The sequence below is a fragment of the Serinus canaria genome, chromosome 19 (genome assembly GCF_022539315.1).
Source record: "Serinus canaria isolate serCan28SL12 chromosome 19, serCan2020, whole genome shotgun sequence".
Lineage (NCBI taxonomy): Eukaryota > Metazoa > Chordata > Aves > Passeriformes > Fringillidae > Serinus > Serinus canaria.
Window position 1 is genome coordinate 6,060,557 of NC_066332.1, and position 12,089 is coordinate 6,072,645.

Sequence of the window (12,089 nt, forward strand, 5' to 3'; positions counted from 1 at the left end):
CAAGGCTTAACTAGATGCTAATATCCTTGGCTGTGCTGCTGATAAATTACATACATGTGGGCAAGTTATTTTGCTTCTTGGTGCATTAGTTTCCTCTCGTGGATTAAACACAGTTAATGAATCTGGCCTCTCTCATGGACAGTGCTGGAATCTGCACATGGAGTGTGCCATGGCAAGGGCTGTGTCCTTCCCTCAGCACTGTTAACCAGGATCCCAGCCACCTCCTGGCAAATCCTTCCCACCCCAGATGGGAAAGCATCAATTCCCTAGGGCAAGAGCTCCCCTGTTCCCTGCACTGTGCTGTCTAATTACAGAGTAAGGCACTCCTGAAGCACAGCAAGGAGTGCCCTGCTTGTAATATGAGTGAGTAAAGCTGCAGGAAGCAATCTTCTGGAGGATATTAATTAGTGTCCCAGCCAGTCAAATCCCTACAGCAGCTCTGCAGGCTTCTCTGAGCTTATGAGGCTTTGGCTGCTGGTCTGGGTTGTGCCTACAAATAAGGCAGGCAGCTGATGGGGGCAGGATTTTGTATAAAACCAGGGGTAAAGGGGGTCTTGGGAGCTGGAAAAGCATGCTGACAGAATTGGGGTGTTCTGGTGCTGCACCCCAAATCTCCCATGGGGAACAACACACAGTCAGTGCTTTATAGGATCAAAAGGACCCTAACGTGGGCCTTTCCTTTTTTCTCTCCACCTTTGTATCCTTCAGCTTTGTCCATAAGCATTCCCCTGAGCTCCTTGGGTGGTGAGGAGCTCTCCTGGTGCTGGTTCCACTGTGCCCACTGTGAGTTGTCCTGCAGCCCTTTTAGCCAGCATGGTGCTACCACCAGGTGACATTAATGTCACCTGACACTCAGGGAGCCCTGGGAAGGGGTTTGGACCTTAAGGAGCTGTGGTAGTAGCACTTAGTGTGAAGCAGGGCTGGATGCTGCCCTGCTCTGTGATGAGAAGTGTTGGCTGTTGCCCAGAGGGCTACAAAGATGCCATGATGCAGAGATCTGTGGCCTGCTGGTTGTGTGCAGGGGAGAGGAAGGAAGAAAGAGCCATACCAGGTGGAGAGGGTGAGTTCCTACAGGCTTCTGTTGGGGTATTGTCCATGTGTGGCTCAGGTGATGGCTCCAGCCTGGCCACCCAGGGTTTGAAGTGACAGCAGCCCTGGATTCCAAGCTGCTGACACAGTTCCTTGCTGGACTTGTGCTTTGCTGTCTCACTGGTGTTGCAGATTCTTGAAATTCTGGAGAAGCGAGTGGGTTTGTTATGCTGAAATCTCAGTCTGCCCTGTCTGCTTCCTGTAGCAGGCTGCCTGGGAGCCAGTGGTAGAAAATCCTACCACTGGCTCCCAGGGTCTTCTTGCTGAATCTCCAAGGACATTGTCATATTTTGCATCCTTTTATTCACGACCTGGTGATCCCTGTTACACTCAGGAACATCCAGCACACAGAGCAGCGGGAGGGCAGGAGCTGAAGCAAAATTGAAGGAGGACAAAATTGAAGGAGGAATTGATTCCAGGACACATTCAGAGAATTCAGGTGTTGACTTTCAGGTGTTGCAAGCACCTGCAAGAACATTTGGCCAGGAGTCAAAGGCACTGCCTGGTGAGAAATCTCCGTGGGCAGCAGCAGCAGGTGTCTCAGTGGCTCCTTCTCATCTCTCCACACTGCAGTGCTTGCTCTTGCACTGATGCTACTCAGATCTCCCTTACCCAAAACATATTTTTTTTTTCTCCTAACTGAGCTGTTTTCAATAAATGAGCAGGACCTCTCCCCAGAAGCCAGCACTGGTGTGGCAATGCTGGAATATCTTGAGCTTGTGCTGTTCCATTATTGGATGTACAATCCATGTTACACTACAATAGCAATATCCTTCCTTGTTACCTCATCCCCTTCCTCCCCCCAGACCCCCACTTCAGACCCAGGGTAGGTTCTGAGGAGCATTTCCTCACCTTTTTTTGGCACAGCAGCACTTCCTCCCACACACTGTGACTGCAGACCTGCCCAGGCAGTGTTGTGGTACCTCAGAGCCCTGTGGATTTCCCTTGATTTCATCAGCCTCTGGGCTTTCTGCAGTTGTGACAGAGCTCAGGGAGCGTGGCAGCCCTGCTCCCACGGTGCAGAGTGGATGGGTCAGCATATCCCACAGCACTGTCAGCTGAGATGCTGCTAAAGAATGACTGTATTTAGTAAAATAAGAAGTGTTTGGTTTCTCCATCATCACATCAGTTGGCTCAAAGCCTCCAGCAGCCAAAGCTGACACACCTTGCCTTTACACCAGGAGTGCAGCTGACCAGTGACTGGTTCCTGGCTCATGGATGGGAATTTATCTGCAGTGCACTCACAGCTCCCCAAACTTGATTGCTTGCAAATGCATCAAGTGCTTATCTGTTTGTCTCTGCAGATCTCAAGGGCTCTTCTCACTTCTGTTGTGGTTTAACCCAGCAGACATTTAATCACCACACAGCACCTCAACTCACTCCATCCTCCCCCAGGGGAATGGGGGAGACAACTGGAAGAAAAACAGTAAAAATTGTCGGTTAAAGACAGTTTACCAGGACAGAGAATGGAAGGAACATAATAATGCTGATGATAGTTGAAACATACAAAACAAGTGATGCACCAAGCAGCTGCACACACCCACTGACCAATGCCCAGCCATTCCCAAGCAGCAGCCCCCACTCAGTTTTCCCCCTGGTTTTGCTACTGATCATGGCATCCTGTGGTCTGGAATATTCCTTGGGTCAGGTGTCCCAGCTGTGTCCCCTCCCAGCTTTTTGTGCCCCCCAGCCTCCTCACTGCAGGGTTGGGGTGAGGAGCAGAAAAGGCCTCACTTAGTGTAAACACTGCTCAGCAGCATCTAAAACATCCCTGTGTTATCAGCATTATTCTCATCCTAAATCAAAACCAGCTACTAGGAAGAAAAATTAACTCCATCCCAGCTGATACCAGGACAACTTCATACAAGTTCTGACTCATGGATGACTTAGATTTGAGTCTCACAAGTAGAAAACAAGCATGGTTACCAGTGATCCCCTTCTCAGGGCAGCTCTAGGTTTGGTTCTCCAGACTCAGGTGTAATGACCCTGTGCTCCAGCTTGTTGGAAGGATTCCCTGCCCCCATCTCTTTTCCTGATACAGCAGAAGGTTCAGCTTTGTGCTTTATTTTTACCTTCCATGGGGAAGTGAAAGTGCCCAAGGTGCTGCTTCATCTCAGATCTCAGGGCATGACAACAAAACACAAACTTCTGTATCAGCCACAGGCTGGGGTGGAGGGGCTGCCCAGGCTCAGTGGTGTCTTCTTGGCTTCTCAGGAAGAAATGAGGGAAGGTCCAGTGTCTCTGATTTTTTTTTTTTTGGGAGCTGTTCTGTCAAGTTCCTGGTCCTCAAATATGTCTGCAGCTGGAGGAGTCCTGTTCCTTGCCATCTTCTGGAGAGGATCATAAGGGCAGAGATGAAGCAAAGGGATGAAATAAAGAAGTAGAGAAATACCTAAGAAAGAGCTGTGACAAAGAGGGTGAATCAGGAAAGAAAGAGAGTCATAAAGACATCTGGTTTATAGCCCTTTGAAATCACAGAGATTTTCCCTGTGTTTGGTGGTTTGAATTGTAGACAGAGCAATCTGTTGCATCATTTGAGGGCATTGCAAAATTTGGGGCAGCAGAAGGGAAAGCACAGTCTTTGAAAGAGGCAGGAGGGAAACCTCTGTGGTCCAGAGAGCTTTATAAGGGTCTGGGGGTGCTGATCTCACTTGGCCAGACTGCCAGAGCTGCACGAAGCCCTCTGTCCTGCTCGGGGTTCTTCAGGGATGCCAGCACACCTGTGGGAACCTATCCCAAACTGAGACAGGTAGGAGAGGGGACAGGTGGGGTGGAAAACAGCCTTGTGTCACTCAAAAATCTTTTCAGCCCTGGTCATTGTTATGTGAATGTGAACAAAGATTTTAGCAGGACTGAAAGGAGGCAACCTCTGTGGTACCTTTTTGGGCAGGGCAGCTCTTGCACCCCAGCTGGCTAGAAGAAGGGTTCCTCTAAATAGTGAGATTTGGGCCCTTGACCATGTTAGTCTCTAAATTCCTAAGCAGCTGGCCAGGTTTGTGTAATTTTGGAGAGTCCTTGGAGGTTGTTTGAATGCAGCATGCATTAACTGCTACTGGGGTGCATGAGCCTCCTCCATCCCAAACACATGAGCCACCTGAGACAAAGTCCATGGGTGGCTTCTCTATGCCAGCGTTTGGATTTCAAGTGTTCCTGCTCTGCTAATATGGATCCAGCTTGGTTTCTTCTCTAGTGACCCCCATCAGTGTTGATGCTGCTGTTCCCCTTTCCTCCCTAACTCCTGCTAGTAGCATAACCCTGGCTGCCCATGTATCCCAAAGTTGAAGTACAGCTGCCAGCACTGCCAAAACAAATAGGTGAGGAACCTGAAAGGCATGTTTGGTGTCCATCTTCTCTTGATTTCCAAATGAAAACAGGCCAAGCTCTCCAGGGTGTCCTTCAGCCCTTCTTCCCTCATGCTCACAGGAAACTCTCTGGGGGAGTGGCAAGAGCAGGGACGTATCACAGGATCAGAGCAGGGTCCAGTAGAAGGAATGGATGAGTTGGGATAAGATGGGGCTGGAAACGTCTCTAAGGCCCCCCTTGCAGGTAAGTAAATCCAGGAGAGAGCTCTGGTAAGGACACAGCTCCTTAAGTACAGCTGCTGGAGCAGTGGAGAAGGGTGTATGGGTGAGGGTCCCAGCTGGGGCTCATCTCAGCAATTAATCCCTGCTAATATATCCAGGGCCCTGGGCCTCAGGAGGGAGCAGTGCATTGCTGAATTCTCTTTGTTTTGGCTGTCTCTCATCCTTGCTGTTAAAGTAATCTCTTTTTTCCTCTCTAGTGCCCAGGCCCTGCCTGTCAAGATGTCCAAATCCAGCAGGGTGAGCCAGGCCCTGGCAGGTAAGAACTCCTCTGTGCTTTATTTGTTTAATCTGTAGGAGTAGGTGAATGAGAGGTTTGGCTTTCTGTAGCATTTGCTTTCTATTTTTGACTTTTGGAAAGAATCAGAAACATTGTTGGCATTTAAGGTTTTAAACCCAAAGGTTTTCCAGAAAAGCAAAGAGGGCAGATTTGGGAGAGAATGGGATAGGCAAACCTTATGAACTGTTTTTCTCATCCTGAGTCTTTCAGAATAAATGAGATTATTTGAGGCATGGCTATTCATCTTCTTCTGTACATGTGGATGAGCAAGTAGCAAAGGAAAGGGCATGTGAATCAAGCTCAGTGCTGGCTGCTATTTTCTGCCTTTTTTTCTAAGTCAAAGGAGAGGAGTGGTGTGAGATTTTGTGTGGTTTTTAATATGTTTTTTTACAATGTAGTTTTATTAAAAAAGCTCTGGTGGTCCTTAGCTTAAAGAGGATTGCGATGCCTTGTCTTGGGAAAGGGGAGACAGAAGTTGAATCAGACATTGTCTCCTGGTTTGCTTGTTATCCAACAAACCTGTGAACACACTACTAAATATACTGAGGAACATATCTGAGAGGGATGGAAGTGCCAGTTCTCAATGCTCCTTTTCAGAGTAGACTTGCCTGCTAAAGTTGAAATGGCATTGCCTTGAAAATGATAATTTGTGCTGCCAGCTTCCCATAGAAGTGTTGCTGTGCCAAAAGCCAGTGGCACCTTTGCTGTGTTTTGGCTTGGCCAGTGCCAAACCAGTGACCCTGGTGTGGTGGTACTGGGGGATTTGGGTGCTCTGGTACCAGCTGTGCTCTCAAAAGTGTATCATTACCTGGTAGCTAAATATCTAGTATCTGGTATTTTCAGAAATTTTCTGTTTCAGACTCTACAGAATGTGTGTTAACCCTCTCCTTTCTCTGTCTCTTGTCCATGCATGGTCTCTTGAGGTTATTAGCTCCTGGGACACCAAACTTTGCTCCTGAGTGAGCAGAGACAGTTATATTCTTGTTTTTCAAGACAACGGTTCCCACCTTATTCCAGAAAACATGTTTTGTCTCTTCTTGAGTGCCAGGTTTTACCCTGGCTGAGAAGGGTCCCCAGGATTGATGTTTCCCTTCATCTAACATTGGCACTATCCTGAGAACTGCCCTGCATGTGTCTGTAGCCAGACTGGCCCTGCATGAAGACTAACACAGGTGTCCTCTGACATGCAGCCCAGCTGTCTCCTCCTTAGCCCATCACTGTGGAAATGAGGTGTAAAGTCAAGCTCAGACCTTGTCTAAGTGGGTGACCTGAGCAGAGGTCCCCTTGCTTAAAACAGCTCAGCCTTTCATGCCCTGGCTGGCAGCACTGACTGTGTCATTAGGCACTTAATCACATCAAGGTAAATAAAGCACAGAGCTGATGAATCCAGGCTGTGTTGATGTTGTTCCTGTGATCTCATTCTCCATGTACAGGAGGTGAATGTGTGCAGTCTGTTCGTGCCTTGTGGTGCCACGTTGAGATAGAAAAGGCAGCAGGAAACCCCAATAGAATAAACCATTTGCCACCATTTAATACAATAAAATGGTTAATGTTGTAGTTGGTATCTCTGTTGTTGCAGTCTGGGGGTGTAAAAGAAGGGATAATTACTCATTTTAATATTCTTTACCTCTCCCTGGGGCAGCCAGTATGAGGCACATGGAGATGTAGAGAAGTGGAGAAGCAGCTCCCTGGGGCCAGGGTCTCCTTGGGATCCAGGTCTTCAAACAACACAGCTTTGGGTGCTGTGCTGCCTGCTGCCAAGTGTCCCACACCTCAGAGGTGCAAGGGAGGAGGGAAATCTGAATTTGAGTCCTCAAAGTCACATAGAAGCAGAGGAAAGATTATTACAAGTTAGTTAGGGAGTAGAAGGAAAGTAAATCTCTGTGGGTATTTCTGTTGAAAAGCAAGCAATGGAGTTCTGGTAAAAAGGAAAGGTTCTGCTGAAATATTAATTGGCTGGGTCTTTAGGGACACCTTCCCCTCTATGCTCTGCTCTCTGTTTTCAGAACCTCTTCTGGGAAGTGGTACTTTGTTCATAATTAAAATCCTGCTGATGGTGTCCAAGTTACTTGTTACTCAGGTTATTCTCTAACACAGGCTGGGCTCCTTTTGTTTTTTCAGTCCCCACTGCATGACTGCTTCCAGCAACATCAGTGGAGGAGGCTAGGGGGAGAGAAGTCTCAGATGTAAATGAAGGAGGCTTTATTTTTATTTAGAGAAATGTGTCTTGGTCTCCATCCCCTGGCATCTCAGCAGCTTTGGCTCTGGTTTGAAGCTGGACAGACAAAACCCCTGAATCTCATGGGTCATATTGAGAAATGCTGCAGGTGCAACTCTTGGATGCAGAGGGAACTTCTGGTGGCTAAACAGGAGATGGGGAATGCTGTGAGTCTGAATTAGAAGCTGGGTTTTGTTTGTGTGATGGGTGCTTGGGGATTTGTAACAACCCCATGTCTTCTGAAAGCACCTCTTGAGATCCCAGAAATCATGAGGCTGACTTTAAAACCATGTTTTCTACAAAAAAGTATAATTTTTTTCCTTGCTTTCTGCTATTTTAATACTTCAAAGTGCATGTGGAAACTTGTCTTTTAAGCTTTTTCTTTTCCCTTGAGTATTTGATCAGTAGAGTGAAATGCCAAACAGGTCTAAGCAAACTCTTTAACCACAGTGTTGGTGTTTAAGGATCAGCTGGACTGACATTTCCTGGGAATAATGGACTTTAGCTGCTGTGCCTTGGGGCTGAGGGGTGACAAGGTGCTCATGTAAAGGCCCTTCTTAATACTATGTCTAAAATTAAGTCTGAAAAGGAGCTTTTTGTTAAATAAAACTGGGTGTTTCTTGTTTGCATGATTCCAGGAGCTGGTGCATTTGGGGATGTACTAACCATACTGATTTTGCTGGTGGATATAATTGTACAAATTAGCAATGCTTTTCTGAGATCTCACATTATTTGAAGGTAAGCTCTGCCCTGTGCAAATTTGAGGCCTGTGCAAATCCAGGTCAGTGGTCCAGCCCATGTTGGGCTGGGTGTGAGTGACTGTGTGGCCAACACTCATTACATAATGTCAGGCTGTTTTTCCTGTGCTCAGCTTCTGCACAGGATATTACAAAAAGTCCCTTATTTACACAGCAGGCTGAAAAAAGTTGGTGGATGTTGTCATAGCTCCAGTGAAAATAATTTTACCCCAAGGAGCCACTAATGTTGTATTTCTGGCCAAATAAGAGGCTTTGAGCAGGAAGAAAAAAAGGCAGTTCTGCATGTGGTTATTGCACACATGGAATCAGATCAGATCCCAAAGGATTCCTTGCAAGGCTTTCTGTCTCCTCCCTCCTGCAGTCCTTGCAGGGAAAAACCCAGAGCCCAATGGAAAGTAGGAACATATAAAATAATATTTTTCAAGCTTCTGGACTAGCTAGTGAGCAGCAGGAACTCTCACAGGAGCATATCCAAAGCAATCTTGGTCTGGGCAAACTTGTCATGTTGCAACTTGCATTCAGGTGAGAATTTCTCCAGGTCCAGGGCTACACTTGATCCTGGCATAACTCCACAGATGCCTGGAACAGGTTCTGACTTGAAATTGTTGTGAGAATTGGAAACTCAATCTGCAAATGTGATGTGTGTCTGTATTGTTCTGGCACCTTGTAGGGAAACACACTTCCACCTAAGGGTCAGGGATGTCCCTTCCTGGGGACTGCAGTCCCCAAACTTGTGGGAGGATTAATAATGCTGAGATTTCCAGTATTGTATTTAAACTTTAAAGGCATCATTGCTGCTGGGGGATGACATGAGGCAGCAGAGGAATGTAACACCAGATCCTTTGTGAGTGCTCGCTTGACTTGAATCTGCAGAAGATGATTCCATTGCATGTAGCTCCTAAGGCAGCAGAAGGTTTAAAATTGGCCAAGAAAAAGTAATTTCCCACTTACACCTTTTCTTGAACAATGTAAGGTAGGAGAATATTGAGTTGGGGTAATTCTCCTGGTCCCCTGTTTGCCCTGGGTTTTTGTGTCTCTGAAATTGTAGATGGGGATGTAGCTCAGAAAAACAAAAAGTTTGTGGAACAAATGATGGATTTTTCATTTTTTTTTTTGTTGTTGTTGTTTGTTTTGTGATGATTCATGATGCTGGCAGGCACTTTTGGACATGTTACTCCAGGTATGAGGGGGCTGTGTTATAGAATAGCTGAACTCACCTGAGGTTCTGTTACTCCTGCCTTTTGCTTGGTCTGAATTTTGTCTCCCTCTGCCATTGAGAGTCTGAAGCCAGTTGTTCAGCCTGTGCTTCTGTTTTCTCTTTTTTTCTGGGCTCTGCCTGCTAATGTTAGCAAGACAGTATTGATCTCTTCAGAAGAACACATTAATTTTGCATTTGCCTATCAGACAGCTGTGTGTGGGTGGTGATAATCCCTGGTAGTCTTTGGACTCGCTTTTCAAATGTCAGTCTGTGCTACTGCACTGCTTAGAAACAGCTTTTTTAGAGACAACTTTGCTGCACCAGTTCTAGGAATAGTATTGTGCAGCCTCAGTGGGGTCAGACTGAGATGATTTCCCCAGCTGTAGTGGGAGACCTTCCCTGTCTCTCAAGAATATTGTTCCTCCAGCCTCTCTAGTCAGAGTTGCTGCTGCTCTGCTTGGTATACCCCTGCCTGTTCTCTGCTGGAGGAGAAAAGGACCTGAAAGGTGCAGGGGGCAGCTTTGGTGCTGCTGCTGGGCTTTGGGTCTCAGCTGCACTCATGAAACAACCAAGTAGCTTTTGTTTCTGGGGACATTTAAGCTGTTCCTTAAGGCTCCCTGGGAGTAGTGGACTGCTGGCTTTGATGGGTTGAGAGCTTGCAATGGGCTTGTGGCCTTTAGTTAGGACTTGAAGGGAGTTACTTTGGTGGCAAAATTTGTGGATATGGTGAGCTCTGGTGCTGCTAGTAGGGCAAGGGGTACTAACCTAGACTTTTGTAAGCTTTGGAGGTCCTCCTCTGGCTCTGCAGCTCCTGGGAACTGGGGGAACTCTAAATCTCAGACCTGGATCCCCTTTGAGGGTGATCCATTGCTGCCTGGTTACCTATTTCCATTTGGAAGTGCATTTCACCATCCATTGGGCAGCCTGGTCTTGTGGTCAGCCCAGCTCTTCCAAAAGTTCTTGGGTAACCCTGGGGAAACTCCTTCCTCTGTCCCACTCCCTCTCTGGTGAAACCATTTCTGTCTTTTGGCCCCTAGATGGGGAAGTTTTAGTGAAAACATTCAACTGTGGCTGTCAAGAAAGGAGTTGAACAGCTTCTGGAATATTTGTGCTCAGACCTTAGGAAAAGGAGGTACAAATTGTGGTCAGCACTGTGTAGGAGTAGTTCTGCTTGTGGGGCACTGGCACAGGCTTTGCACAGGGGATTTGTAGTCACAGGACACATGTTCTTGACTGGCTGCATATTTGAGGCAGAAAATAGCCTTACCACTTGCACACAAAGCTGATGCTTCCCATCCTAACTTGATTTTTCAGTCATGTGTGGGCAAGGTGCCTCGTTTTTGTCCTGAACAAATGTGCTCCAGAATATTCCCTTCCCCATATGACTGAATAGAGGCTTGCAAAAATAAAATGCTTGGAAATCTCAGCTTTGGCCATGCATTGCTGAGCTGGAGTGTCTGTAGCATTAGGATGTGGTTTGCATGGTCTGCCCTCACAGGGGATTTCTGGGGAAATGCTGGCTTTTAGATTTTCTGCTGTTGGTTTGCAACTATAAGCATTTTTTCTTATTTCTGGTGCTGGCTGTTGCAGGTGGGAAGTTGCTTTTGGGAGAGCAAAAGCAGGTGTTCTCTTGGATGTAAGTGTGAGAGCAGTGTGGTACCTTGGAAATGTTATGATTTGTAACCAGCCTGGATTTCACAGGCAAACATCATCTTGAATCAGCATGATCAGTGCTGTAGCTTTGTGTGCCAGTTTTACCTTCAGGGAATGGCTGTCCTTTTTAATGATTCATTAGTTTTATCAAACTACATCCCATGGATACAGCTGGCTGGGATGGGGGAGGATGAGGATTGCATTGCTGCTGGGAGTGAGGGAAAACCAGAGTGCCAGGGAGGAGAGGTTCTGGGGGGCTGTGTGGGGCAGCTCTGCCCTGGTGTTTGAAGGCAGCTCAGCTGCACTCTGGGGATTGGTTCAGTGTGACACTGTTGAAATGTGTGGCTTTAGAGGGAAGGACCTGAGCAGGACCTTTAGGTTATGGGTGATGCCCTTCATCCTTGAGGCTGCTTCCAGGGCTCTGGTCAGCAGGGAGCTCTGCACCACCACAGCCTCGGTGCCTGAGGAGCCCTAAAGCCCAGAGAGGGAGGTCCTTTTTACACCCCAGCACAAAGGGTCACAGACAAGACATGTGCCCACATTTCCCTCCCTTAATTTGCTGCCTGGGCTCCTCCCTCTAAAAACCTCCAGATCCTCTCCTTGTGCTGACTCCAACCCTGTTACCTCTCGGACATTTTACACCCTCAGAACTAAGGGCTTGGGTTTTAATTTATTTTACTTTATTTTTATTTTCTTTGAAAGGTTCAAGGTTTTTTTTTTAATGAATGTGTTTCCCCATTGTTTCCTTCCTGCATGTTGACCTTGTACCCACTGTAGGCATGACAGCTATTCTGATGTCAGCCGCCGGACTGCCCGTGCACCTCACCCGTGTGCCTCAAGCTGCCAGCACCCATAAGGCCACTAAAAAACACAGCTCAGTTAAAGAGGGGAGGAAAGTGTCCAAGAAAGGTAGTTCCTGCTCAAACTCTGATATTTGCTTCCATCTCCTTCTCTTTATCTCTCTGCACCCCTCTTTTCCTCTTGTCTCTCTCCCCCACCCTCTTGGCTCTTGGTTTGACTGATGATGTTCATCCCAGCGAGGGGAGAAGCAGGACTTGCCTCTCCTGACCTGAAGCCTCTCTGACAGGCTCTAAAATATCATGGTAAAGTAGGTGTGGTCCTGTGGTAGGTCAGCTTGTTTCCACACAAAATGAAAGCTGGAACACATCTTTGCTCTGCATGTCAGACTCCACCAGCCTCCCCTGTGATCCTGCTACACCCTCTTGGGGAGTGTCTGCATACCAAGACCTTCTGAGTTGGTGGGACCATTAAGAAGATCAAATCCATATGAACTCTGCAGAGAAGATTTGCT

General features: G+C 47.2%; 1 protein-coding gene across 3 annotated transcripts in view; it reads left to right on the top strand.

Moving 5' to 3' along the window:
• DTX2 (deltex E3 ubiquitin ligase 2) overlaps positions 1 to 12,089 on the top strand; it is a 34,535-nt gene that overhangs the window by 13,258 nt on the left and 9,188 nt on the right. Inside the window, exons 4-6 of one of the 3 annotated variants that reach the window (XM_030230880.2) lie at positions 4,871 to 4,929; positions 9,083 to 9,106; positions 11,555 to 11,686. In XM_030230880.2, the coding sequence (XP_030086740.2) occupies positions 4,871 to 4,929; positions 9,083 to 9,106; positions 11,555 to 11,686 (215 nt within the window). The remainder of the gene's footprint in view (positions 1 to 4,870; positions 4,930 to 9,082; positions 9,107 to 11,554; positions 11,687 to 12,089) is intronic. The other 2 variants (XM_030230881.2, XM_030230883.2) reach the window with 2 other exon arrangements.